Genomic DNA, 27012 nt, shown 5'->3' on the forward strand with positions numbered 1-27012 from the left:
TTATAAATATAAACCCACCTCACTGGAAGTCAAAATATTTTTTCACGTGATAAATATATCACATTTTAATTGACATTTTGAGTCAAGGTGTGTAGCAGCGATCCCTCCGAGGCGACAGGTGGCGCTGCGGTACGAAGCTGAGCTAGTCCCCGCAAAGAAAGAGCGTTTTCACCGTTTGGTACCGTTTCCCCACCGAAAACACAGCAGCACCGGTGTTACAGGCTCGTAAAAATCTGCAAAACACGACGGACTCGCGTTGCTTAACATGGATAACAGCGAGGACGAGGTGGAGGAGGATGAAGCCGAGTGGAGGAGCAGTTGGGCGGACTCAGCCGCACTCAGCCCCGCTGCTGCTCCTGGTAAAGTATGAAACCGAAACCACCTCATTTAATGTGAAGTAGCCAGCAGAGAGACACATAACTTACACTATTAACTATCTACTGCAACTAAAGTCTCTTATAATCACGCTTTTTTATTTAATTAATAGTTTTCACTTGTGGTAACTGATAATGAAAATAAGTCTTAAAGTTGCAGCCCTGCTCACCCCCGTATTCTTATTTACCATTTCCAGGGTTTGTTTTTAATTAATGATTTAATATTTACTCAAAAAATGACAGGAATAATTATTTAAGTTGTCATTTAATTTTCTCTACAACCAAGTGGGAAAGATGAATTAAATAGAAAGAGTGAAGCTTTTTAGATTTTGAGTAATCCTTAACACCACTTGCACTTGTACTTTGAGCTTTTACTCTCAGGGAGGTGCTATGAGCAAGTAAAAGCCACCAGAAATGTGTACAGCAGGTCCTCCTTCTGACATTTTAAATTATACTCTACCCTTACTTGTATTCGTATTTTTTAATCAATCATGTTGTTTATCAATACTGTGTCCCTGTCACTTATCCTCATCAGCGTTCAGTATTGTCAAGAGCCCTGTATTGTACTGTTTTTTAACCTTTTGTGATGAAGCCAAAAATAATTTTCTGAAACATGACAACAGTGAAGTCCCTAACTAACTCTCTTTCAGGTCCAAGCCCCAGTAAGACATCAGGACCAGCTCCCGCACACAGAGTTATTCTGCATTTTGACCTGGACTGTTTCTATGCTCAGGTGGAAATGATCAGAAACCCAGCACTGAGAGAAGTCCCTCTAGGTAAACTGATCAAATAGAATAAAAGCAGACTCTCAGATGTGTTTCTCTTAAAGCCCAGAATATTCTTCTGGTACAGTGATGTGTCCCATGTCGTCAGGTATCCAGCAGAAATACATCATAGTCACCTGTAACTATGTGGCAAGAGAGCTTGGCGTCACCAAACTGATGTCTGTGACTGATGCTAAGGAGAAATGTCCCCAGCTGGTGCTGGTTAAAGGAGAAGACCTGACACACTACAGAGAAATGTCCTATAAAGTGACAGGTGAGCAAGACTACTACATTACGTCCACAACTAATAAAAACTGGGGTATTTAGTAAAGTAGTTAGAAAAGGACTTCTTATTGGTTTTATAAAGTATTTGCTGTTAGGTGGAGAATTGTCATGAGTGACACGTGACCCTAAGTTAATCTCAGCACACAGCAAACTGAGAATAATCTTAAAAACACAAAACAACAAAATATCAGGTTTTGGTGTCAGTCAAATGAAAGAGTCAGAGAATCTTTCCAGACTTAAGCATTTTCAACATTGTCGTCTTACAGTTACCTCGAAAAGTCAGAATGCAAAGCAAAAAACAAGTCATTTTGCATTTTGACTAAGGTGCACAGGTGTTATTTTTATTTTTTTCTTGACTCTTAAAATCCCACACTCTCTCTATGCTGTCGCTATTAATTTGGGCTTTGTTTTCCTCATTTACAAATACATTATAACCCACAGAATAGTGCAAAAAACTCATACTGTTCTCTGATGGCCGTTAAAAGCTGTTTGGGGAGCTGATGTGGATGTGTCCTTCAGTTAACACCAGGTATATTAAGAGTTTCTGTGCTCACCTTGTTTTACCTTTTTTGTTCTCCACCCAGAGCTCCTGATGTCCTACTGTCCACTGGTAGAGAGGCTTGGATTTGATGAAAACTTTATGGACGTCACAGAGATGGTAGAAAGGAGGCTAGCACAGACACCTGAGTCTAACAGCTTTTCCTTTAAAGGACACGTCTACAACCATCTCAGTAAGTTACATTTGTGCCTCTGGTGTCGCAGTACATCTATGCACATCTGGCTCACGGAAACCGGGAAATGAGTTGTGAAACAAGCCAAGAAGCTATACCTTGAAACATATTTGCATTCCACTTTCAGTTTCCCAACAAATGAAAACTTCATTGTCTTGAAGAATGTTTTAGTTTTCACACCCGCAGATAACATAAGTGTCAGTTTTTCCGTTTCTACTCTGGTGCAGATGTTAAAGGCAGTGACTACCTGAGACTGGCTTTAGGTTCACACATTGCTGCAGAGCTGAGAGAAGCCATCCACAGCAAGCTGGGTCTGACTGGCTGCGCTGGCGTCGCCACAAACAAGCTACTGGCCAAACTGGTGTCTGGCACCTTCAAACCCAATCAGCAAACCACCCTGCTGCCGGAGAACCTCAGCGACATCATTGGCTGCCTCAGCAGTCTCCGCAAAGTCCCAGGTACACATACTAATACATTATGTGTAACTCTGAAAATAAGTTGTTCATCAGTTGATCTTTTCATGCGAAGGTGAACAGAAATAAGTGTTTTTTAAAGAAATAGATTGAATTTGAACAAAGTTTATACTCTTTAATGCTGTTACACGATATAAAGCCCACTTAGATACCAATAATCTATAACTGTCACTCTCTCAGCTTCACTATTTTATTTGTTTACTTAATCTTTAACATACATGTGCTGTATTCATGGAAGGACCAGGCAACAATGGGTAAGAGTCTCTGTTTGAAGAGACTGTTAATGTTTCTGGTTGGAAAGTCAATCAACCAACCACAAAGAGACATGAAACAACTCAGCACAACTACAAAAAGACACAAAATGACTACAAAGACCCACAAATGACCACAAGAGAGACAAAAAGCTTGCAAAGAAACACAGATGGACTACTAAGAGATACAAAATGACCATATAGAGATGCAAACAATTAAAAAGGAGACAATCAGCCAAAAAGAAACACAAAATGAACACAATGAGATACAAAATTGTCTTGAAGGAGAGACAAAGGAATCACTACCTGATGCAAAAGGGCCACAAAGAGATTGAAAAATGACCAAAAAAAAGGTCAGAAAGAGGAGCCAGTAGACTGCAAAGAGACAGAACCATCCAAAAAATCAGCAACATAAACACAAATAGATGCAAAATAATCACAAAGAGAAGCACAACAACCACAAAGAATTTGTGCGTTTTGTGTCTTCGTTCTGGGTGTTGTCCTTCTATGTAGGGTGGGGTGTGAGGCCTCTTACAAGTCTGTGCCCAGGGCCTTTTTAATGTATTTTTGGCCCATGTCACTTGTATCAAGTGTCCCTGACGTTAAATGTGTCGTCCCATCGTGTCTTCTTAGGGATCGGTCACCAAACTGCTAAGAGACTTCAAGCCCTGGGATTGGTCAGCATCCAAGACCTCCAGCTCGTCCCTTTGAATGACTTGGTGAAAGAGTTTGGTCATCACAGTGCTCAGCGCTTGAAGAATCTGGCCATCGGCATTGATGACTCACCTGTCACCCCTTCTGGGGCCCCTCAGGTAGGCTAGGATATCCCTGAAGTTACCAGTGTCTCCCTTAATTGAGTGTTTTATCATCTGTCGCTGTCTGTTGGCAATCAGTCAAAGGAAGCAGCACAATATATCGAACATAAGCAAACATCTGTACCTGTCATGTTCTGCTTTGTCACATGCATTTGGGGTTTTTAAAGTAGCCTTTTAGCCTTCATAGCATTCGGTAATGCTTTATTTTTTGGGTCCCATATATTCCAACTAAACTTCTGAAAACTTTCCCCATAATTTCCTAAAACTTAATTGCAATTTAACTGTATAACTGGAAGATGATAAGACGGGCTAGCTGGTTAGCGTCCTAACTTAAGTAGAGGAAAATACGTGATGGAGACAGTTCTTGGTGAGAAAAAGGAATGAAATTTGATGTTGAATTCGCAATGTTTCTTCAAGAAGTAAGCTGGTAAGTAAACAGCTGTTAATGCTAATGCTGGCTAGATAGCAATAGCAAAACTTACAAATATCTCCTTTAAGTACCTGCTTGTTGTATTTAAGGATAAATAAGTGTAGTAGGTAGGTGAAAAAAAATCATCAGCTTTCTAGAAAGATTTAAAACTTTTTATTAAGTGTTTAGACTACAATATGTGACACTTTATTTTACAGGTCTTATCTGTGGTAATAAGGTAGAATTATATTTGCGAGTGTAACTGCAGAGTTAGTGAAATTTTATGGCATGAAGTGTGTTTTACTTGATCAACATCAGTTCGAAACATAAAACTAAAGAATTTCCAATGCAATGGAGAACCACAGGTGAACATGCAATTCAACCAATATGCAGCATAAATGCCAATTATATGAATATTTACCAATTATCAAGATCTGTAATATGTTTACTTTAATTCGTTGTAAATTGAAGAGACCCTGAATTAAAGTTCTGGTTCTGGTTACATTATTGAAGATGTAGGATCCAGTGCTAAAGACTAAAAAAATATCTTGCCCTCTGCAGTATCAGTTTTCTCAGTTTTTAATTGAGTACCCTCAACCAACCACTAATGAAATTAAAATAATAAAACACTGCAGTTTTCCCTTGTACATTAAAATTGTTATGTTTTACCAAGATCTTTCCCCTTTATTAGTATCTCTTTATGTTTCAGTCTCTCAGTGATGAAGACTCCTTCAAAAAAATGTCATCAACTAAAGATGTTTTGGAAAAGATTCAGCAACTCTTGAGCAGTCTGGTGGAAAGGTCAGGGGCCAGTTTCTCCACCTACTTAACCCCTCATCACTGAGTCTGTTATTGTGGTATTTTATGCACGAGCCACTGAATCTAACCTTTATCACCTGTTTTAAAAACTAGGATGAACAAAGATGGCAGGCAGCCTCAAACCTTCCGGCTCACCATTCGTAGATACTCAGCAACCAACAAGTGGTTCAGTCGCGAGAGCCGTCAGTGTCCGATCCCCAACCACATAGGACAGAAGATCACCTCAGGTAAGATTATGCACCAGGAAGGACACTGTAATGCCCCACCTGAAAACGAATGGATCACACTTTATCAAGTTTTCCACTTACTGTAAAAATGCTTAAACGTGTATGCAGGACATAATGTCATCATGCAGCCGTCTGTTACTGTTCAATTACACATGTGTTGTATATGATCAGGCTTTATATTCCCCACAGTAACTGAGTTTACCTTCTTTCATGTAGTTTGTGAAACAGAGTACAGTGAGCTCTTTACACCCAGGTTAAACTTTATTCCATTGTTTCGATCCTAAATAAGCGACGACCGCCATGTAAATGCTGTCTGTTTGTTCGTTCATTCATACAGAGTGGGAATCACGGTGAGCAGAAGGGTTGCAGTGTAATCACATTGTTCAATGCCTGAGAAGACGACTGAGTCACTTCCTTTAAGTTGTTCTCACTTTCAAAAATATCATAGTCATGTAGGGGAAATCATAAGCAGCCAGTCACGTTTTTGGCTCTTGTGGTATCTCCATCGGCTTGTAGCTATGTTTCGGATCAGGTGCACGTCAGCTACACGTCAGCTACACAGCATAACCTCCAAGCCTATGTGTGTGGCCCCTGATGCAGAAGCATAAATGGGCCTCAGCTCTGTAGACACATTCTTGTGAGCACAGTAACTCGAGAACGACACATAGTAGAAACTTCATACTACGACCACAGGTGCCACAGATGGAGTACATGACCTGATTAGATGCTGGTGTGCTTTGCTGCATAAATTTGCATATTAATGTAGTCATACAGATTTTTAGGGAAATAGGGCAACTCGAGTGCCTCTTATATTAGCAGTGAATCAAATGACTGTGTAAAAAAATAAAAATAAAAAAAAGGAGTCGCTTGCAGTGACAGAACGACAGAATCATCTGCTGACTTTATAGTTTCCTTTATCCTTGTGAAATATTTTAGCATCTTTCAGCTCACTGTCACCACTCTCATCAGCATCGTTTCCCATAGCAGCAGGCAGCTGTTTTTGGAAGGAAAAAACCAGGTGGCCAGAAACATCTGTTCATAAAGGTTTAAGAATTAATTAAATTTTCAAATTCATTCTCTCCATCTTGAAAACAGCACTTCATTTCCAGAGGAAAAGATTTTAGAAGATTTTGGAATTTAATAAGATTTTGTGCTTTGCTGAGAAGATTCTCAGTCAACCAGGTTGTAGCTGTGCCATATCTAGATCAACCTCTGTAACGTCAAACTTTATATCTTAAACTAAGCCAATTTTGAGTCTGTAATTTTTGTCAAACAAAAACTTTGATTCCAACATTCGTCTGTAAATCCTCTTTATCCGTCCCTTACAGCCTCTGTGACAGCATTGTATGTGTCTCTTCAGTTAGGCTCATTCTCATCAATATCCAGCCATATCCTGCTGTACAAAACTGCCATGGAGCATTATTTTTGCTGTGATGTCTCTATAGGCAGCAGCGGTGATGCTGTGGTCCAGTTGGTCCCGTTGGCCATGAAGCTCTTCCACAAGATGGTGGACAGCAGCGCCGCCTTCCACCTCACCCTCATTAACGTTTGCTTCAGTAACCTGCAGGCCAGGGGAGCTGCCGTCAGCGGAAAGGGCTCCATAACATCTTTCTTCACACAGAGCACGTCCCCCAGAAAAACGCAGGTCTGCTCATCACAAACACAGGTGAAGCGATGCAGTGAAATCTGGCTTGTTTTGACTGTTGAGATCATTCAGATTATCTTCATTTCCATCAGGGAATCTGCAGCTCTGGAAAAGTTTTAAGAAGCATTGAACTTAGTTTCCTCATAAAATGCTTTAGAATAAACTAATAAGTCAAAAAATTTAATTTACAAAAGTCTGAGACATTTTCTCTTGCCTGCTGCAGGCAGTAATGTTAGTTGTAAAAGAGGTTTTGGTATCTGATTTCAAGCTGTCAGCAGATGTTGAACAACTCTAAATGGAAAGTAAGATTGTTGTGGATTTTGCTAATTGGAGGCTGTTCTTTTTTGTGGAGTTTCAGCTGGCACCATCAGACTTATACACTATTAGTGCTGCTGCTATAGTAGCAATGAATTCATAATGGCCAAGTATCGATTTTAGCCGTAAATTGAATGGATTGATTAGAGCTGAAGCACTGAGCTCAATTAGTGGATTCCGCGGAAAATTATTATGCTGATAGATAAATTGTTTACGTGTTTTATCAAGCAAATGCTAAGTGCCGACCTTTTTCTAGTCCTCACTTTTCAGCTGTGAAGATTTGCTGCTTGTCTTCTTTGTCTTACATCAGTGGCTCCCAGTCTGGGGTTTCAGGACCCCGAGTACGGGTCACAGGATGAATCTGTGGGGTTCATGAGATGCATCATGGGAGAGATTAAAAAACAAAGTCTTGCCACCCAAATTTAAATTCTTTTCTCTCTAATTTCTGTTCTTCTTGTGTAGTAACTGGGATACTTTTAACTCTATGGTCCACAAAAAATTATATTCAAATATTACAATATGATAGGATTAAATGTCAAAATGTATGATTTATTTACGTCTGATACCTGCATTGAGGGGTCAAGTAGACACTATTTGAATTTAAGAAGTAAAAAGCACAAATGTTTGGGAAATATGTGATGGTACACTGAAAATGTTAAAGTTTTGGAGTGCCACTCAAAACAGACAAAAGTCATTTGATGGCATCATTTGTATTGTTTTAGCATTTGATAGACCAAATGACTGATTGATTATTCAAGAAAAAAGAAATCCTAAATTAATTGATAATAAAAATAAAAATGCAGCCCTAAAATTATTACTTTAAATCGGTTAATCCATCCATCCATTTTTTTTCCACTAATCTGAGACCAAGTCACAGAAATTAAATTAACACATCAGCAATTCTTGTTTAGGTTGTATTGACCCTACTGGTTTTCGATCATGCTTTTATAGTTTGGATGGTATGATCATGAAACTGTTATTAAACTGCATTCTATGTATTATTAAGAAGGTCTAAAAAGTCTTAAATTTAATTTGGCGAGCTTGCAGAAACCCAGCTCCATGCTCAGATTATGCTGAAGGTTCCTTTAAACTGTCTCATTCTCTCACGTTGTGCTGTTTCATGATGCTTGCTGAATTTTTCCTTCTTAGAAATCGTGTTAATACTTTCCTGAAATCATTTGTGCTCCTCCTTTATTCTCCAATAGAATGATTCCTCTCAGGATGGGGGAAGTCGTTACACGGATCGTCAGTTCGGCACAAACAGGACGACTGAACACCCCTTACAACAGACAGTAACCACAAAAAGCCCCTTTAGCTCTGAGGCAGCATTACATGAGTTCAAATGGAAACAAAGCTCTGTTGTTGCTGGAGAAGACCCTCCACTTCAGAGAGTACACTGCAACACAGAGAGGTCAGACCCTCGTGAAGCAAACAACACTGTGACACATCAGTTGCCCCCAAATTTTGACCCGGAAGTGTTCAAGCTTCTCCCCAGCGAAATCCAAAAAGAACTGTTGTCTCCTGCCTATGTTAACTCCCTTCCCAGCACTTCCACCAGCCCCTCAGCACCAGTTGCAGTCCCCAGTGTCCCCCACATAACAACACAGTCATTGACAGACTCACAAAATACTGAGGACATTAAAGAGGCTGTAAACGAATTGGATCCATCTTACAGAATGACCACAGTGAATCACCAGAGGCCTCCAAGCACAAGTGCATTTCCAGGAGAGTACGTCATGGAAGAAGGGAGACTGTCATTACCCCAGTCTTCTGACTGCGGGTTCCCAGGAAATGTGGACCCTGAGGTGTTTTCTGAGCTTCCGCCGGATGTTCAAAGGGAGTTGATGTCTGAATGGAAGCAACAGAAGCTGGTCCCGAAGACCCCCTCATCCAGGAAACCAGGAAGAGGCCTAATGACCAAAGACAAAAAGGCTGCTGGAAAAGGCAGTCAGGCAAACAGTCTGTTGAAGTATTTCAAACCCAGTTAGAGAGAGAACTGAAAAATAACCTCTGCTAAAGGTGATTATGACAGGACATTATAATTATTATTTCTTTTTTTAATCTTTAATTTCCTGTTATGGGATTGGTTTTACATGATATACATGGAGTAAACAAAATACAAGAAACATGTAATATTTTACTGTATTTAACAGTCCTTCAGCACGTAACAATTTGGTGATGCTTTTTGTTTCTTGGTGACACTGCTGTAAATCAGAAATGACAAGACAACTACAAGTATGGAGGACCAGAGGTGTCATGAAAAACTGTGTGATGTATAATGATAAAATAATAAATAAAAATTAAGACTGGAATAAAAGTAAAAGTAAAGCATTTCTAAAAATTAGGAACTGCATGGGAATTTTTTTTTTTTGTAAGACTTTTATCTCTTTAGTTTATGCTCCACCATTGACTTTGATTAATACCTCTGATAATCCCAACAAAAAAAGAAACGGCTTGAGCCTGACTAGGTCGGTGTTTATTTCATGCTATGATAGGGCCTTTCTGTTTTTTTCGTCCACTCCTGTATATCGGTGTTAATGTGCAGATTTTTGCAGATTCAGCACCTTTTTGAAAATAAAAATATATTATAGATAAAGCTTAGCCTCAGTGCTTTGAATGTTATTTGTGAAAATCTACTTTTACCTCAAGAGACCTTATTATGTTACATTTTCTAAACATTGATCAAAGTAAATTCCAAAATCCTAAGTAAGTAAGACATAAGATTTTTTTGTTTGTGATTGTTTTCGCATTGTTAAGAGAAGAAGGATTACTTTGCTGAGCCTTCAGGAGTGGGGCCCTTGCCTTGGCTGGATGATTTCCACTGAAATCCACAGAGGCACACATTATTCGTCGATAGGGAACACAGTCCAGTTTTCAAAGAGCCTTTTTTTCCCCTCATGAGAAATACCAGAAAACACAAGGTCTGTAAGCACAGCCCTGCTTGGTTCTCGCTGGCATGAAACTCCTCCCTGAATCACATGTAAGAAGGGGGAAAGGTTCAGAATCTACTATATGCCATTGCATCATGATAGTGATTATTTTATTCAGTCAGGAGAAGTTGGGGGACCTCTGAATGGACTTTGGTACTTGCTGCAGATAGACTGGTAAGGAACTTAATTTTTTTATTTTAATTTTTTTAAATTTAAATTAATTATTTATTTTTTTATTTTAAGGAAGCTGTTGCACTGTTTGTACCATGTTTACTGAGGAAAACTTGACTGTGCTGCTAAGAGTCTTGCTAAGAGGGATATTTTTCAGAAAAAATCACCAAATAATGGCTACATTGTGTTTTGTTAGATAAGCAAGGTTAGAAGTGTGATAACTCAGCCTCTCCTCGCTCTGCTGATCGCAAAGAATCCAATACCATTAATCATGCACATGGGAAATGACTCAAGATTTAATGGTTGTATCCTGTGTCCTTTTACTGCTGTGGTTAGATGACAGTGAATAATTTCTGAATGCGCTTACATAATGAATTATGTCAGCATTATGTCAGAATATAAAAAATAAGATAAATGGTATTCTTAAAGATTGTTTGTTTGTGTCCATGTGGCGTCTCAACCATTACGAAAGCAAATCTGATTTGTCATGCTGTTTTTATTGGCCTGCCAAGTGTAACTGAAGCATTGCAGTGACCTGAGTGGCGTCATACAGTGTGGAGCTGTCTGCCCATAGCCCTTTAAGTCAATAAAAGGAGTTCTGTCTGCCAAACAGGCCGTGTTTTTTCACTCAGGAAAGTCAGAGAAAGCTCTGGAGAGGCATTTCACTGCTCATGTGGAAGCCAGCTCCAGTCATGTGCTAGTCCCTCTCTGATCAGTGCCTAATGAGTGGGGAGTTATGACGTCTTGCTATGTCTGTGTGAACCAACAGGCAACAGCCGGTGGGCCTGAGAATCACTCCACATCAGTTAGTTCTACATAATTTGATTAAGAGCAAATTAGTTAAAGACTTGCACCACTAAAATAGAATATCAACTACAAACTGTCCTCCACGGTCTTTAAGAGGGACCAAATCAAGTTTAAGACCTTATCTGTTTTAGTTTATATTGATTTCAAGTGTTTTAAAATTGTTCATCAAATTGCTTCAAGTACATTATCACACATAAAACCTCACACAAGGTAGTATTATTCCTTTAATTGTAGTGGTGTATTCACATCTACTGTATTGTGTATGTAGTGCATTGTGTGTCCAAATTTGTTGGACTTTGAACCGAGTTGCACTGACTTTTTAGAGCACAGCCAATTACTGCCTGAACAGATGCAAAACTGATTCTAGCCACTTGTGTCTGAATTACTCAGGCACCCTCACACTGAGACCAGACAGCATATTCACTTGGCGAAATATGAAGGATGCAGATGCAAAACTGAAGTTAATACATTATTGTAGTCAGCAGTCACAACATTTACGATCATAGACACTAGCAAATATTCACATTTGAACAGCGCGTACCAGCAATTTTTGTTTATTTTGTTTTTTTGTTTAAGTGACTTCAATAATTAATCACTTATCAAAATTGTTACCAATTTATTTTCTTTTAGTTGACTAATTAATCCACTCATATCATATAAAGTACTGGCTGACGCTGGTTAATCTTTGGCCGGAGGCCCACTCTGAGGTTATTCTGGCCGTGCCTAGAAGTTATTTATCCTAACCCTTGGCTTGTGAGCTTTCCCTAAACTGTTACAGTGTGGTCCATGATACATCAAACCAGCAAAGCACTGTACTGTGAGTCCAACTCTGTGGCAGGTTGAGCACTCAGCTGCACAATGGCTGACTGGGACTATGACTATCTGATCAAGCTGCTGGCACTTGGGGACTCTGGGGTGGGAAAGACCACCTTCCTCTACAGGTACACCGACAAGAAGTTCAACCGCAAGTTCACAACCACAGTGGGCATTGACTTCCGGGAAAAGAGAGTGGTGAGTGATATATGCTCTGGTGGACAAACACAAGGCCCTAAATGTCACTTTACCTATTCTTTAAAAATGTCATTACCTTTATGTTAGAAGTGATGTGTGTTTTTTTTTTTTTTTGATTTAAAATTTATGTAACTAAATTCAGAGGTGTGACATCTTTTGGGTGGATTATGATGGTTTGTGGTTTGGATCAGATGTACACAGGGACAGGCGCTGATGGGACGACTGAGAGGAACTTCAAAGTCCACCTTCAGCTCTGGGACACAGCAGGACAAGAGAGGTAAATGTAACCTCATGTTCACATTATATTTTACATTACAAGCATGTTCATTTAACCCCCCTTGGTCTAGGAGTTGGAATATTTATCACTTTGGTGAATACAGTGGTAATACCAAAACAACAATGCAAGCTGTCACTCCTTACCACCAACAAATTTAAACCTGGGAAGGCTGAGAAGAAATGGGCTGAGAGGAAGAAACTTATTGACAAATCATCTAAATTATTTTAAAAACGAAAGGTTTAGGGATCAGTAGCCTTGTTCTGAACTGTCTCATTACTGCATGAGAGACCCAAAAGGTTTCCACAGAAAATCTGAGGGATGTGGCTGTGCCCCTTGCGGGTGTTGATGGAAAAATGTCCGCTACAACTGGTTCTCACCGACCATCAATTACTAGCTAGATTTCTGAGTTTTATGCTTTTGCGGAAGTGTTTTCAAACTGTATTTTTTGGTTTTACAAGAGAAAAGACTAACCAGTTGGTTTGGCAAATTTACATCTGGGTAACTGCCCAACCTTCAGTGCAATGCACAGCTGCTTCTCTGTGCTTTTCTATAAGAGCTTCTGGGACTGTTTCCCACACAGTGGATGAGACAGTCTCAAAAAAGTATTTACAGTTCATCTTGAGATGAACATGTACGTGTCTGCCAAATTTCATACCATCTCACTCAATCTGAACAGTAGCTGTAGAGATATTTTAAGTAAACGTATCAACCAGCTGTTGGCGCTTGAAAAGACAGGAAATCACCAAAGTCAACAGATCTCACCCTGTAGCTTGTCTGAACTACTTTATGTAAAGACAAGTAGTTCAGATGGAGTTGAAGATTAGTAGGAGAAAGAAAAAGTCCATCCTCAAGAATTTGTTTTGGATGTTCTTCCCTTTTTCTCTTTTTTGTGAAAAGAATGGATAATTTTACCTATTTGGGTCCTGATCAGTTTTTTAAATAGACATCTGAGAGCATCCCTGACCAAACTCAGGTGGAACCACTGCTTCAATCTTTAACACTGTTGTAGATTGTGATATGATAAGTATTATGGTAAAAAAAAAAAAATGTAGTGTAGTAAAAAGTAATACAACAAAATATTGTTGAAACTTACACATGGAAGCTTCATGCTGAATAACAAAAGCTGTCCATCTGTGTCCAGGTTCCGCAGCCTCACTACAGCTTTCTTCAGAGATGCCATGGGCTTCCTGCTGATGTTCGACTTGACCAATCAGCAAAGTTTCCTCAACGTCAGGAACTGGATGAGTATGTGCCGTCTCAGCAGTCTGCTCTGCTTCAGATCAATACCCTTTTGGATCAAGTTTTCTCTCCTGTTGCCACAAAGAGTGAGATGCAAAGTCGCCTTTGTCAGTGATAACCTTGACCAAGGGAATTTCTGAGCAGACATTGAAGTTTACTCATGCATGTCCATTTGCTTTACATGGGTTTGATTTGACAATGATTTCCTCTGTTTTGATTCAGGTCAACTACAGGCCAATGCGTACTGTGACAGTCCGGATATTGTGCTGGTGGGCACCAAGGCGGACCTCCAAGACGTAAGGGATGTTCACGCCAGACAGGCCAGAGATCTGGCAGACAGATACGGGTGAGGCTTTAAATTTGTGCTATTGTTTGTTAGTTATATGTTAAAGGAAGGATGTGAGACTATGTGAAGTGTATGTGTAGTGGAGATGATTATCAGTCAAGTTGCTACAATTCCCTCTTTTTGTTTTTGGGAGTTGCCACTATCCACCACTGCTCTTTTCAACTAACTCAGCACCAACTAAACAGAAAAAAGTTTCTTCAGATTTTCTGAAAAACATGAATGAAAGTCAAACACAGTGGAAAGACAAAATAATGTAGTAGTAATTTGTATGTAATACATCCCTCTTCATAAAGCAGTACTGAAAGGCTGGGTCATATATTCGCAAAACAAAAAATCCAACTCCTGCACACTTGACTTTATTAGCCTTTGAAAATAGACTGTCCCAGCTGTGGACAAATTATACATTGTTTGAAACGTCTAGATCCCCTGATTCTTTCTGGGCAAAGCATTTTAGGATCCACATATCACTGCAACAGCTGTTGACACTGAATTGATACAGACATGTGGCACAAAAGGTACTACTACAGGCCTTATATAACTCATATAACTTTGGTGTAAGGTATTATATTGTGTCTGACTTTTCAGTTGTACAATGTACGTTTTAAACAAGGCCAGTCAAAAGGGGTGAAGAACAGTAACCTTTTTTATTTCGGGCATGTTATTTTCAGGCTTATGCACAAAAATGGGGTGAAAAAAAAGGTAATATGAATTCAGTAAACACAAAATAGCTCTATGCCTTATTGTCCTCACTGGTTTTCCTTCATTCTCTGACTGGTATTAAAATTAATTACATCTGGTATTTCAAACATCTGTCAAGTCTTAGATTTAATTTGATGAGCACTGCAGTCCTACTTTGCCTCAATCACCAGTTCACCACAGGATGGTGCTAGTGAGCTTTTTTTTTTTTTTTAACCTCTGCTGCTACAGTTAAAAATCAACTCTACCTCAACAGTAAAGTTCTGGTTTTACATTAATGAATGAGTAATATTAATTTAATGATGTATTAGTTAATACAATTCAGTCACAGGGGACACTTAAATTTTAGTTTTGATACTTTCAGTACATTTTCCTGATACTTCAACTTAAGTAAGATTTTCAATGCAGGACTTTTAAAGGAGAATTTTAATGGAGTATTTTTAAAGTCTAGTATTAATACTTTTGCTGAAGTGATGGATGTGGGTACCTCCTTCACCACTCCCCTCTCTTTGTTCTCCTCAGCATCCCCTACTTTGAGACGAGCGCAGTGACAGGTGTTGACGTGGACCTGGCAGTGTCCACCCTGCTGGACCTGGTGATGAAGAGGATGGAGCACAGCGCATACGGAGGCCCCAGCTCTGAACCCAATGGCAGCCCCGCCGCCAGCCACGAAGTAGAGGAGGCTCCTGTCAGGAGGAGGTGCGCCTGCTGAGCTTCACCACGAGCAGCCAGTCTTTTCACATCTGCCCTGAGTGACACTGCCGTTTCAGATGCCGCTGTTTTATGGACCTTGACTAAGGGGTCTGCTAGGTAAGGCAGAAGATCAGTTAAAAAATCAACTAAAATATGATCCACACTTGAGACATCCATTTCACTTAGAGCAATATTGTTACCATGTATATCCTGTCTTGATATTTTCTTGTATTTAAAGCCTATTTGCATTGTTAAGTAAGTGTGTTTATAGTAACTGAATATAGATGTTAATATAGGTAAATAAATAAGAATAAAATAAATAAAATAAAACATGGTATCTGCAGGTACATGGTTTAAACATGGTATCTGCAGGTCTTAAAAAGCACGGAATTCAGTTTCCACAAAAAAGGATTTACAAAGGTGTTAAATATTTTCTAATACCTATCATAGGGAGAAATGCTAGTTATAAAATGTTTTTGTTTCTATTTGTTCCTACTTTAAAAAAACCAAATCATTTTTAACTGGTTGAGACAATTGTTCGGGTCCAGGTCGCATTATGTGATTTTGTAATAAATAATTCTGGGCCATATTATCCTTACTGGTATTAAATTGGTCTCTGTGTATTAAAAGTTTCTGATTTAAATGTGTGAACCCTGCAGTAACTCGGTTTGACACCAAGTGGTTCAGCAAAAAAAAAAAAGAAAAGAAAAAAAAGAATCCTTTTCAAATGAATCATGTCAGAGAAAAATACAGTTTTTATTTGACACATTGAGGCATTGATGGAAGGAATATGCAGGCACATAATGTATATTTATCATGGAGTATGATCTAAAAACATTTTAAACATGGTTACATTTCTTATATGGATGACCATTTTTGTTAGAACAACCAAGATAGCACAGTCCCTTACATGATTTATGACTTTTATACGACATGTACATAAGCAGCCAAGCTTTTTTATGCATTATGGAACAAAGTTGCCATGCAGATCGAACACAAGTACAAGAATGTTAAAGGGTTGTTGGAATGAGTCCTGTATAGTGCTGCACTTAGAATAAAGACAATTTATGTTAAGATTATGTATGTTACTGTCTGGTCATTTAAATGTAATACACAAAAAGCTATACTGTTTTTCTGGCTGGAATTACAATCCTCACAGACTTTGTTAGCATCATTATCATTTACACACATTCTACACATTGATCTTGAAAATTAAGAGAAGCTTTTTGGAGAAGGAAAATGTCTATCGTTCATGTCAGTGCCCGTGTGTTTTTCAAACAAATCAAAACTACAGGAGCACATTCATTGAGTCACAAATAAATTCATCCACGTTACTTTGGCTGAGGCCAAAAAAAAGCAAAAGTTTAAAGTAATTTTTGTGCCGCAAAAAGTGAAACTCAACAAAGGAATATTCCATTTCTTCTACAATAATACTGCTAGTTGTCATATAGCTTCAAAAATCCCAAATAGATCTGTATCAAGCCAAGATAACATTGCTCCTTTGAACACATGGTCTTTGGTGTACAAAACATACCTAATGAAGGGACTAAATTATTCTTAGATGAACACATCTATGACATCAATTAAATGTCCTAAAATTCATCAGATGTGTTTTCGTGGTTGTTGTGGTGACTGCACTGTGATTTAGAGACGAGACACAAAAGTTAAGTATCTGAAATGTTCATCTTGCCTAAGGAGACAGACAAAAAAAATATTTTGTGTGGAACAGGATGGCAAGCAAAGGCCTGCCATGCCCAATCTGAATGAGCACAAAAGCACACACTACATCTGGTAAGTGTGAGTGACTGCATTGCTCTGTGTATTAAACATTAGCCTAAGCCAGAATTTGCAACAACGAGCACATGTTGCAGAGTCATGAGATGGTCACATGGCCAGCTTTTCACTGTTTGGGCCCAGTCGTCCTCAACCCTGTATCCACCAGTCTGCTTCAGTCTGGCATGATGGGGTGGACTGTTTTTGAGAACCCAAGATTATCAACACTTATAAAAAATAAAGCTTGTTCATTTTTAAGTTGATCTGTAGAGGTTTGGTCCCGTGTGGAATATAGGTTTCTTTTTTTAGCCTTCAAACATCTGTCGTACAAAGACACTGGTGATATTCTTTGAGAAATACACCAACAGGAATACAAACAATAGCAAATAACTAAATTTTACCCTCAAAACAATCTTCAAAAAGGTTGTACAAAACTAGCCTAAAAGATTTGTTAGTGCCTCACATGCAATGTAATTTAAATGGATCATGCTTTTTATACAAGATGCAGTATAACATTCATTCATTTGTTCTATGTCACAAATGTTGGAATTGATATGGTTACATGATGAATAAATAACTTTCCCCTAGTCAACAAAAGCTCTATAATTAATACCGTAGTCTCTTCCTTTGTATTTTTGTAATTGAAATAGTGGTAAATCTCCAGATCATTTGTTAGTAGATACTGAATAATTGAAGAAACTGTCCATAATGTTTAATTTCCTGATGTTTTTAGCCATGTTAGCGCCATGATTTTGGTCACAAAACGGTCTTAGTCTGGTACCCTCTGGTCAAACATTTTCTCCTTATTATTGGTAAGAATTGCAAGATGGCCACACCATTGCCACTGCTCCATCATATTTGTTTTCTGGAGACACTTGCAGCTGTTCGTAAGTTCACACTTAGCTTGTGTTTACTAAGTGGAGATGTACGCACTGCAAACGTAAAACAGATTGCGCTACACAAACCAGTTCTTATGTAAATATTATTTGAAAATTCGCACTCACTAAACTGCCAAGTGTAACTGTCGCATAACTAACGGCACTAGCTGATGCAGCTAACATTAGCTTGCAAATATATAACCTGTTCAGACTGAAGAGTAAAAGAGATAATATAGAAAGTTTGGTTCAAAAGTCTGTTGTCATACTGTTTCATAATGTAAACTTGAGAAATTTTAAATTACATTTCACAAAAATAACACTGTAGCTCAAATTACAAAATGTTATGTCGGTAACGTTGCGCTAAATGGCCGAATAACAGCAGTCTGGTTAGCATAATTGAATATTTAGAAATCACGCTAAACTGCATGAACTCTGTTAACTCTGAAACAAATGTATTCCTCTATGTATGCGTATAAAACAAAGTCATATCTAACTACATTTACAAGGACTGACAATTGTTTACCTCTGCAAAACTTTCATATGTGGAAGTTATGTTGCTCACGTTGTATTAATGAAGTCTTTAAAAGCTAAGATATTGGGTTTGAGGGAAATACAGAAAATCAATACCACTCCCGTATTTGTATGTTCAATGTGAAGCTGGAGCCAGCAGCCGGTTAGCTTAGCTTAGCACAAAGAGTGGTTAGCCTGGCTCTTTCCAAAGGTAACAAAATCCACCGAACAGCACTGTTAAAGGCCTGGTTAAAAGTCTGGCTCATACACTTCCACTGCTGGGCTGATTGTGGCCGTTACCCTCAACAGCCAGGAAGATTTTCTTTGTGCGCGCCAGAAATAGTCCAGATGTGTAAGTAACATCTGACAGTCATGTTGTATGTAGGAACCAAGCGTATATTGAGCCAGAATAATTTTGCTGCCTGGGTTACTATTTGTTTGACATTAGCAGTGACTCTATGAATTATGGTCGTCACCAGCGCTTGTAACCAGATTTATTAACACGCTAGTTTGAAAATAGCTAGTCGTTAATTAGAACTTAGGAAGAATTTTACACACAACTTAGGAATGGATTTACGAATAGCCAGTGCAACCTTACTCCCAGTTTGTGACTCTCGTCTCTTGCCATCACGTCGCAAAATTACGTATCTGATTTTCGTAAAAATAAATACCTTGTGAACATTGACAAACCCAGAAAGTTGTTTAATGACACTAACAAAACTCTCAAAAAATGTCAGTGGCATGCTCAATTTGTGCAACATGAGCCAAACTTAAAGATTTTTACTATTGCCACTGGTATTACTTTAGATTATTTTAAAAAATTTGAACAAAATATCATGTAAATTTTCCTCTTGGGTTGTAAAAGCATAAGGAAATATGTAATTTCAATCTTACTGGACAGGAAATAGAGTAGCAACTTGGGAAAAGGGTTTAAATCATGCTGTGGGGTCGATATTATCTTTGAGGAATCTAGAAATACCAGAAAGACCAGCGGTTGTTAAACAACATTTTGGGTTTTTCAAAGACTGCCAGGTATTTATGTTTTTTGGAAATCTAAACTCTACTGTGACTTGAAATTAACCGCTAGCGTGGCTATAGACTTGTGGTCTAGTAGGAAGATATTTTTAATGTCTTATAGTCTCAAAACCTAATGTAGGCCGATACCACTTTCTTTAATTCTGTATTGTAATGACAAAATATTTTCAGCTTTCTGTCCATGAATTTTATGGCTTATTGTTGGAATGTTGATTTTTATTCCAAAAAATTTGAAGAATCTCAACAAAATTTGAAGTGGACAGTCACACTGTCTACAGAGAATAAAAGACACACATGTATATCATATATGTGTTTGTGAGTATATATTTATATATCCATCTATCTAAATATATATAGATAGCTAGATATATAGTACAGTCTTGTAAACATATACCATCTTCCAGAGCAGTGCAGATTGTCTGACACCTCATGGGGGGAAAAAGGCCTGAAAACAGGAACTGCACCTCTCTTGAGGCTTTGAATCTGATTACAAAAAAACACTGATCTAACTCCTTCCCTGAGATTGGGCAGTGATTTCAGTGTACAGAATCAGTATACTGTTGTAAAAGGCGATAAATCTATCAATACTGTATTAAACAGAACTGGAAGATTTGACTTTCTGTTTCCACAGCTGCATCCCCTGCGGACTCCAGTTAAAATAGACGTTTGCTCTGTTCGAGCTGTTTAGCCACGGCCAGCAGCCATGCAAAGGAGACCAATGGAAGCAACTGAGCAGCATAAAAATCCTAACTGTACTGAACACAACAATATACCAAATGAGTCTGTGATTTATATCACGAGTGACATCTTCATGTGAAATCATGGCGTGACGTGAGTGTATGTTTGTAGAATGGGGGTGTCATAAATTGCCTTAACACTTATCATGCAAGGTGGGTCACAACAGAAGTTTGAACTGAGCTGATGCATCTGGGTCACGGCCTGTGGAGTCACCTCTTAAACCATCCAGCACTCATTGTATGCCTAAGCAGTGCAGTGCGTCAGACTGAGTTTGGTCACGCCTTCCCTGTGCAGCTTATAGAGCAGCTTGAACTCGCTGGGCAGCTGGTGAGTCTCCTGCCACTTGGTGGTGAATTTGGTCCCTTTCTTGTCGTAGTAGTGGTAAGGAAGCTCTTTGCCCGTGTTGGGGTCCCAGCCGAAGGGCCAGAAGCCGTACAGATGGATCTCGTCGCACATGGCATAGGCCAGCGTGTACATGAGGATTCCAGTGCTCAGACGTTTGGGAGAGAGGTTTTTAGTCTTCCAGTATCTGTGCCGGAAAAGACAAGTTAGTCGGTCAAAAGCACAAGTTCAATCCAAAAAACTTCTAATATCCTGACTAACTTGGCCTTTTCTCAAAAGCTTACCACGATGTTGAAGTTAGCTTCTGATTTGGCAGTTAAGGGAAAGTTAAATGACAATATTGAGCAACTGATTCTCTGTCTCTTAATAAACTTACTGTTGTGAAAGGGAGTTAAACATCCTACTTAGAGCCTTAACACTGTAGTTATTTTATTTATTAAAACAAAAAAAAGTGGTGATTGGTGATTCCTATAAAATACCGTAGTTCCTCTGGTACTTTCTCCACAATTGTCCAGTCCTTGAATATAAAATAATCCCAACTTCTTCAAACTTAGTTTTAAAACCAATCCAGTAACTACTTCATATTTTATGCATTCTGATAAAGTTGCTATAATCAATAGTTTTATTATAACAATGGATTAAATTACTCTTTTTATGTAAAACATTTGTAGTGATAGACCGACAGATAATTATCATGCAACTCTGCAGTTCCCCTCAGTGATAAAGAGCATTTCTTCCAGCTTATTGTTTTGTTTTTTTCAGGCCAACAACTTTATAGTTTGACTTTCATCACTGTCACCTTCATAGCTGCAGCATTTAGCATCTAAAGAGCCAGACGTACCCCACAGCAGTTGATGGAGAACAAAAACAGTGCTAAAAGCATGCTATCAGAGCAAGGGCGTCCGTCACAAACTTCAGGAATCTCCTGAAGTCTAATCTCTTCTGGGAGCACCTCCTCTCATAACACCTTTTACACCCTAACCTTCCTAACTAGCACTTACCACGCACTATGCATGGTAAGTGCTAGTAATCTTCTGGCACTTTGTCTTATTGAGTAGATGTGTTGTCTCTCACTTGTAAGTTGCTTTGGGTAAAAGCATACTATATTATAAACTATTTAGGCAAAGCTTTAACACTGACGTATCGAACATTGAGCACCAATATTGATGCTCAGTCCTTGTTCTCTGTATACTTATTTTTTAATGGCATAAAAATAGCCAAATGTAATATATTAGGCTTAAAAGTACCGAAATCAGCCTGCAAACCCCCACAATGTCTAAGCTTTCAATTGCTGCAGGTAAACTCCCCCCAGGCTGCTAAAGCACTCAAATTCTCCAACAAATGGCTACAGTGTCCTCAATGACAGCTACAGCCCTGATAACACTTTCTATTTAGATTCTTGTCACAATCAGATCAACCCTCTTACTTGTTGACATCGTGCATGATGTTTCCTGGCCAGGCCAGCTCGACCTTCAGTTGGCCCTTGTGCTCCACAAAGAAGTCCACCAGGGTCCTGGTCACTGTGGCTGAGGTATGGAGGAAGAAGGCAGGGATCCACAGGATGGCTCCCTCCAGCTTCTTTAGGTTGAGGAAAAAATTATTCCTGTCTTGAATGGTCAGCAGGTTATTGTAGTACCTCTCCAGGATGCTGGGGTTAAAGGTGGTGAGGTTGGTCTTCCTGCCCACGTCCTTGGAGTAGACCTCCGTGGGGGCGAAGTTGCAGCGAAAGACGAAGTCAGCCTGGTCGATTTCTGGGCCGCAGTGGCTGCCTGTCAGGATGCCGCTGTTCCCCACCACAGCACACATACTGTAGTGCTTGTTGAGGATAGGAGAGATGTCTGGGAGCAGGGATTTTAAGTTGTTGCTGATGGAGAAGACGTACTTGTGGCTGGAGTAGTCAAAGTGCATCAGCTGGCCAACACGCACACTATTCTTTGTGAGGGAGAAGTTGTTGGGAATGTCGATGTAGCTGAAGATATCTTTCCTGAAAAAAAAAAGAAAAACAATTTAACACTGTTACAGCCAGCGATAGGAGATGCAGCTTTGTATTTATGGGCCCATTTCTATCCATTTAAACAGGCTCTAATTTCAGCTCAATAAATGGTGACTATTTTGATCATCTATTTATCGTTTGAGTCAGACAATAGTTCCAGCTTCTCAAACGTGAAGATTTGCTGCTTATCTCTGTTTTATATGATGGTAAATTGAGTATTTTTAGGTCTTGGATTGTCAATCAGATAAAACAAGCAGTTTGAAGATGTCACCTTGGGCTCCTTATGATGGGCATTCTTTAGGAATAAATCCTGCTTCCTGTTGCAAAAAAATTCTTGTTGAGGCAACTTTCTTTTTAAATCAATTTTAGATTATGGTGATATCTTGTACAGGAATGCTTCGGCTGCAACTCCAAAGCCCCTTGATGCCGTCAACCGCTCTGCTCTCAGGTTTATTACAGGTGATGCTTCATCATTGCACCCTGTGTAAAGAGGTTGGATGGTCCTCTCTCTCCAAGGGGAATGATTAACAATCTATTAACAATCTCAATCTATATCTAATTAACAATTTATTTGACTCAACAACAGTCAAAAATAAAGGAAATTGATAAGTGAAAATGCTTGAAAAAGGAAAAAGTTAAATGACTGTCTCTTCTGTCTTCATTTCAGTTTAACCAGTGTGATGATGCAGAGGCTTTTTAATGAACTACAGTCCTGACTTCCTTACAGTAACAGTGCAATAGTATCCAAGAGGGAACTATTTTTGTCACTGGTGTCCTCAAAATACTCCCTTTAACTACTTTAATTACAGGAACAGGCCACTTTCCTCCCCAAACGTCAGCTTTGACAGAGGAAACCCAGCCTACCCCTTATTCAACAGGATGACAGCTAAAACAAAAAAGGCAGAAACTTTACTAAGTAGACGAGAAAATAGTTGAGAATCAAAATCTCTTACCTCTGCTGATAAAAAGCAGTCTTGTTGAACTTCCACTTGGATGGTTTTCCTTGAAGCTCTTCGTTCAGGGCGTTGGTTAATGGGATGAATGATGGGTCCAGAAAATTCATGGCAAACTGAGATCTGAAAGCAACAATGTGTTAAAAAAAAAAGTATATTAAATATATATATATATATATATATAGATATACGTTTATGTGACGTAAACGTAAACTAGCTAAAAATTATACTCTTTAACTGGAAATCATCACATTCTCTGTGGTTTAAAAAATGGTTAAATTAGATGCTTTTTATCATTAATTTAATTATGAAACACAGACAGTGTTGTAGATGTTTATGAGCTTTTCCTTAACTAGTTAGTTGAAACCTGAACCTTATTCTGAAATATAAATCAATACCAATTAATTGATTCTCATTTATCAGTCTGATCTGGTACCACTTTCTAATAAGACACCCTTAATAAATGGTTTATAAGCTGATAAGTAATGATGAATAAATCATATACTAACACTTTATGGATTAGTTATAGGCCATTAATTACAACAGCTTTGGGGTGAAAGTATTTTTTGACTGGTTGGACTATTTGACCATTTACCTTCTGGAAAACAGCTGCACAAGATCTGGATTAAAATCTATTTATTGACAATTCACTTCCATGAACATAGCGAATTAGGTGACTTAAGAACCCTTTCTTAATGATATATGGACAATGGATTGAAAGGATGAACACCAGTCAGTTAATAAGGTTTATTCATCATTCATAAAGCCTATAGATACAATTTATAAACCTTTTAATAAGAAAGTGGTACCCATTCTCTATTTCGTATATACATACTGTGGTGTACTTCAGGAAAAGTACACACATAGTAATATTACAATATACTTAAAATTCGAAAAGTATTTGTTCTGCAGACTTGCCCATTTCATTTCAAATAAGCTGGAGCTAATTTTAATTGCTTCATAAACTGCTGAGTAGACTGTGAATGTGACTGTGACAGTCTTATCTTTTCTAAACCTATAATACGTATATTTATACTCCTTCACAAATATGTCACAGACGTATGTAGATATATGTGGTTTTCCCCTTTTTTTCCTCAGGTGCTTATTAATTATGCTCATTCATGTCTGTGAACCTGTCTGATAAAAAGTGGGTCTAATGTTTCCTGTTTGTTCGTTTATGAGAAAATGTATGAAAGATAAAAAAGTACCATCACCAGCGTAATGTAAAATGCATGCATTCAACTTCTTGCTCAAGTAAAAGTACAAGAACAGTATAAGTTTTAATAAATACTGTACACTATGATAATACACTATTAATAATCTAGTTTCATCACCTAAATATGCACTGCTCTGTAGCTTTCTCAATAATAACAGTCGGCTATGTCATCATTTCGTACTCAAGTACAAGTACCTCAAAGTTGTATTTAATCACAGTACTTAAGTGAATGTCACTGTATGCTGATCATGTGTGTTGTAGGCCTACATGTGAAATATTGATTATTAAAATATGAATTTGAAACCTTCACAAAGCCTGTTCTGTCCAAGTGACAGTCCAAACCTCAAAATAATAATAATAATAATAATAATAATAATAATAATAAATTCTCAAATTTCAGACACTGGAACAATGAAATGTTTGGCATTTTAAATAAAAAATGGCTCAAAGAAAGATCAAAATAACAAAGCACATATTTCATAAATCTTAATTTGTAAATTGCCTTGTAACTGAAGCTGTCAGATAAATGTACCTCACCACCATTTGAGCGCAGTACTTGAGTAAATGTACTTAGTTACTTTCCACCGCGGTCTCTTGAGCCACAAAAACTGGATCTGATGTTGATGATGATGATGATGCATACATTCACAGTACAGATACTGTCATATGTGTCATCTTTATATAAGTTACCTTTATAAAAAAGTATAATTTATCAAAGGACATGTTTTTATACACAGCCTCCGGGGCTTCATCAGCACCACCTTGGACAGCTCAGTGTGTGATTGACAGGAAGCATATGGCGCAAATGGAGGGAAAGTGATGTATAAGGCTTGTATAGCACATCCAGGTTGAATCATCCACACCACAGGGCCACACTCCTGTGTTTGTATTTACACCGACCCCGGCCCGCATCCCGTCAGCTGCCTACAATCTCCGCTGAAAACCATCACTCACCGAAATCCTGCGTGAAACATGATCCTCGGTCCCCCCATGTAATATTTAGAGGAGGCGAAGAGGCTGTCTTTCCTCAGAGACACGTAGCTGATGAGCGACAGGATGAGCACGGCGACGCACAGAATAACCAAACCCAGGGCCTTGGCGATGCGGACCATCTTGGGAGCGTTTTCATTCCCTGGATGCAGCTGCGGCGAGGCGTTGGCCGGGACTGCACACTGTAGCTGCCCGCCTGCAGGACGCACGCAAACTGGCGCTCATCGGCTCATATAACCGTATAAAATGGACGGCTGGGGGTGGTCGGCTGCATGGTGAAGATGCCTCGGCTCGGTCCACTCTCATTCCTCCGCCTGCCCAGACCCCAGACCCCTGACTGCTGCTGCTGCTGCTGCTGCTGCTGCTGCTGCGACCCCCCCTCCAAGGCTGCAGCTTAATCAAGGAGATGGAGCAAGAAATGCGCGTCAACACATCCAGCCAGCTACGAGACAAGCCCCGCTCACCAGCACCAGCACCACCAGCAGCATCACCAGCACCACCTCCGCCCACCCCCCTCTTCCTCTCTCACACACACACACACTTCTCTGCGGCTCTCAGCATAATGGAAAGCTTGTCTGGTGATAAATTGAATGGGCTAGAAATAGAGAGATGGGGGGAGGCTTTAAAACAGGAAACATCAGAGGAAGAGACAGCCAAATCCCTTGACCTGTGCCCTCTGATCTTTAATCTGAGCATTTAGGCACTAGTGGAGAGTAAATGTGAGGTATTTGTACCTCACTGAGTAATTCCATTTCATGCTACTTTATACCACTCAGCAGCATAGCACAAAAGTCTGGGTCCTATGCTGCTTCAGCAATGCAGGATTACCAGCAGTCAACTGCCCAGGGCCCCCCCCCAGGTTTACTCCATATCATTTGGATCTACATAATTTGATTAATCACTTATATGTTAGCTATTTGCATTACTGGAGTATCAAATCTAACCTGTTTTATAGAGGCACCCTATGTTAAAATCTAGTTGAAGACCTTAATCTTAAAAGCGTATTATCTCATCACAGTCGTGGTGTCAGGTTGCAACCAACAAATAATTTCATGATTAATACATAAGTACATTAAGTAACTGATTTGATTGTTTAGGCTGAGAAAGCAGTGGAAAATGCCCTGTTATTCCCTGAGGAACAAACTAACATATTCAAATTGCTTTGTTTTGTCTGATCAACAGTCAACCAAATATGCTCAGTTTAAACAGGCAGGTAAACAATAGGTAAACAAAGCTGACTGGTTTTCTGACCCTGCTCCTCTTGATCTGGGTTTTTTGCTGGTCGAGTTATATCAGTGTGAACACA

The 27012-nt window shown here is 39.0% G+C and overlaps 3 protein-coding genes across 6 annotated transcripts; 2 read left to right on the top strand and 1 right to left on the bottom strand.

Annotated features, from left to right (window-relative positions):
- The first annotated feature begins 18 nt into the window (after positions 1-18).
- On the top strand, positions 19-9452 carry poli (polymerase (DNA directed) iota). 3 transcript variants are annotated; one of them, XM_071483593.1, is made up of 10 exons: positions 19-364; positions 1025-1150; positions 1248-1412; positions 2008-2154; positions 2382-2612; positions 3512-3690; positions 4812-4903; positions 5015-5148; positions 6594-6814; positions 8314-9452. In XM_071483593.1, the coding sequence occupies exons 2-10, from the start codon at positions 1114-1116 to the stop codon at positions 9094-9096; spliced, it is 1989 nt and encodes a 662-aa protein (XP_071339694.1). In that variant the 5' UTR covers positions 19-364; positions 1025-1113; the 3' UTR covers positions 9097-9452. The 3 variants fall into 3 exon arrangements, with proteins under 3 accessions (XP_071339694.1, XP_071339692.1, XP_071339693.1); XM_071483591.1 differs by having other exon boundaries at positions 19-359; XM_071483592.1 differs by having other exon boundaries at positions 19-359; positions 6594-6793.
- Positions 9453-9596: 144 nt separating this feature from the next.
- LOC139624468 (ras-related protein Rab-27B-like) lies at positions 9597-16352 on the top strand. Of its 2 annotated transcripts, none has more exons than XM_071483605.1 (6): positions 9597-10212; positions 11795-12027; positions 12219-12304; positions 13446-13549; positions 13766-13889; positions 15108-16352. In XM_071483605.1, exons 2-6 carry the CDS (start codon positions 11875-11877, stop codon positions 15295-15297), a joined length of 657 nt encoding a protein of 218 aa, XP_071339706.1. In that variant the 5' UTR covers positions 9597-10212; positions 11795-11874; the 3' UTR covers positions 15298-16352. The 2 variants fall into 2 exon arrangements, with proteins under 2 accessions (XP_071339706.1, XP_071339705.1); XM_071483604.1 differs by having other exon boundaries at positions 11855-12027.
- LOC139624465 (alpha-N-acetylneuraminate alpha-2,8-sialyltransferase ST8SIA3-like) lies at positions 16011-26940 on the bottom strand. The gene is made up of 4 exons (XM_071483597.1): positions 25671-26940; positions 23501-23623; positions 21981-22538; positions 16011-20741 (listed from the first exon to the last, which is right to left on the bottom strand). Exons 1-4 carry the CDS (start codon positions 25826-25828, stop codon positions 20456-20458), a joined length of 1125 nt encoding a protein of 374 aa, XP_071339698.1. The 5' UTR covers positions 25829-26940; the 3' UTR covers positions 16011-20455.
- Between the last annotated feature and the right edge of the window lie 72 nt (positions 26941-27012).

This window comes from Trachinotus anak, unplaced genomic scaffold (assembly GCF_046630095.1).
Source record: "Trachinotus anak isolate AG129_WGS33_773 ecotype Australia unplaced genomic scaffold, CSIRO_AGI_Tana_v1 ptg000008l, whole genome shotgun sequence".
Taxonomy (NCBI): Eukaryota; Metazoa; Chordata; class Actinopteri; order Carangiformes; family Carangidae; genus Trachinotus; species Trachinotus anak.

Excerpts from the sequence above, each read along its gene's own strand:
- poli (XM_071483591.1), top strand. The coding sequence starts at position 266 with ATGGATAACAGCGAGGACGAGGTGGAGGAGGATGAAGCCGAGTGGAGG. Across the intron at positions 1,151-1,247 it reads ACTGAGAGAAGTCCCTCTAG|GTATCCAGCAGAAATACATC; the intron begins GTAAACTGATCA and ends CCATGTCGTCAG. Across the intron at positions 2,155-2,381 it reads ACACGTCTACAACCATCTCA|ATGTTAAAGGCAGTGACTAC; the intron begins GTAAGTTACATT and ends ACTCTGGTGCAG.
- LOC139624468 (XM_071483605.1), top strand. The coding sequence starts at position 11,875 with ATGGCTGACTGGGACTATGACTATCTGATCAAGCTGCTGGCACTTGGG. Across the intron at positions 12,305-13,445 it reads GACACAGCAGGACAAGAGAG|GTTCCGCAGCCTCACTACAG; the intron begins GTAAATGTAACC and ends ATCTGTGTCCAG. Across the intron at positions 13,550-13,765 it reads CAACGTCAGGAACTGGATGA|GTCAACTACAGGCCAATGCG; the intron begins GTATGTGCCGTC and ends GTTTTGATTCAG.
- LOC139624465 (XM_071483597.1), bottom strand. The coding sequence starts at position 25,828 with ATGGTCCGCATCGCCAAGGCCCTGGGTTTGGTTATTCTGTGCGTCGCC. Across the intron at positions 23,624-25,670 it reads ATGTTTCACGCAGGATTTCG|ATCTCAGTTTGCCATGAATT; the intron begins GTGAGTGATGGT and ends TGTTGCTTTCAG. Across the intron at positions 22,539-23,500 it reads ACTGCTTTTTATCAGCAGAG|GAAAGATATCTTCAGCTACA; the intron begins GTAAGAGATTTT and ends TTTTTTTTTCAG.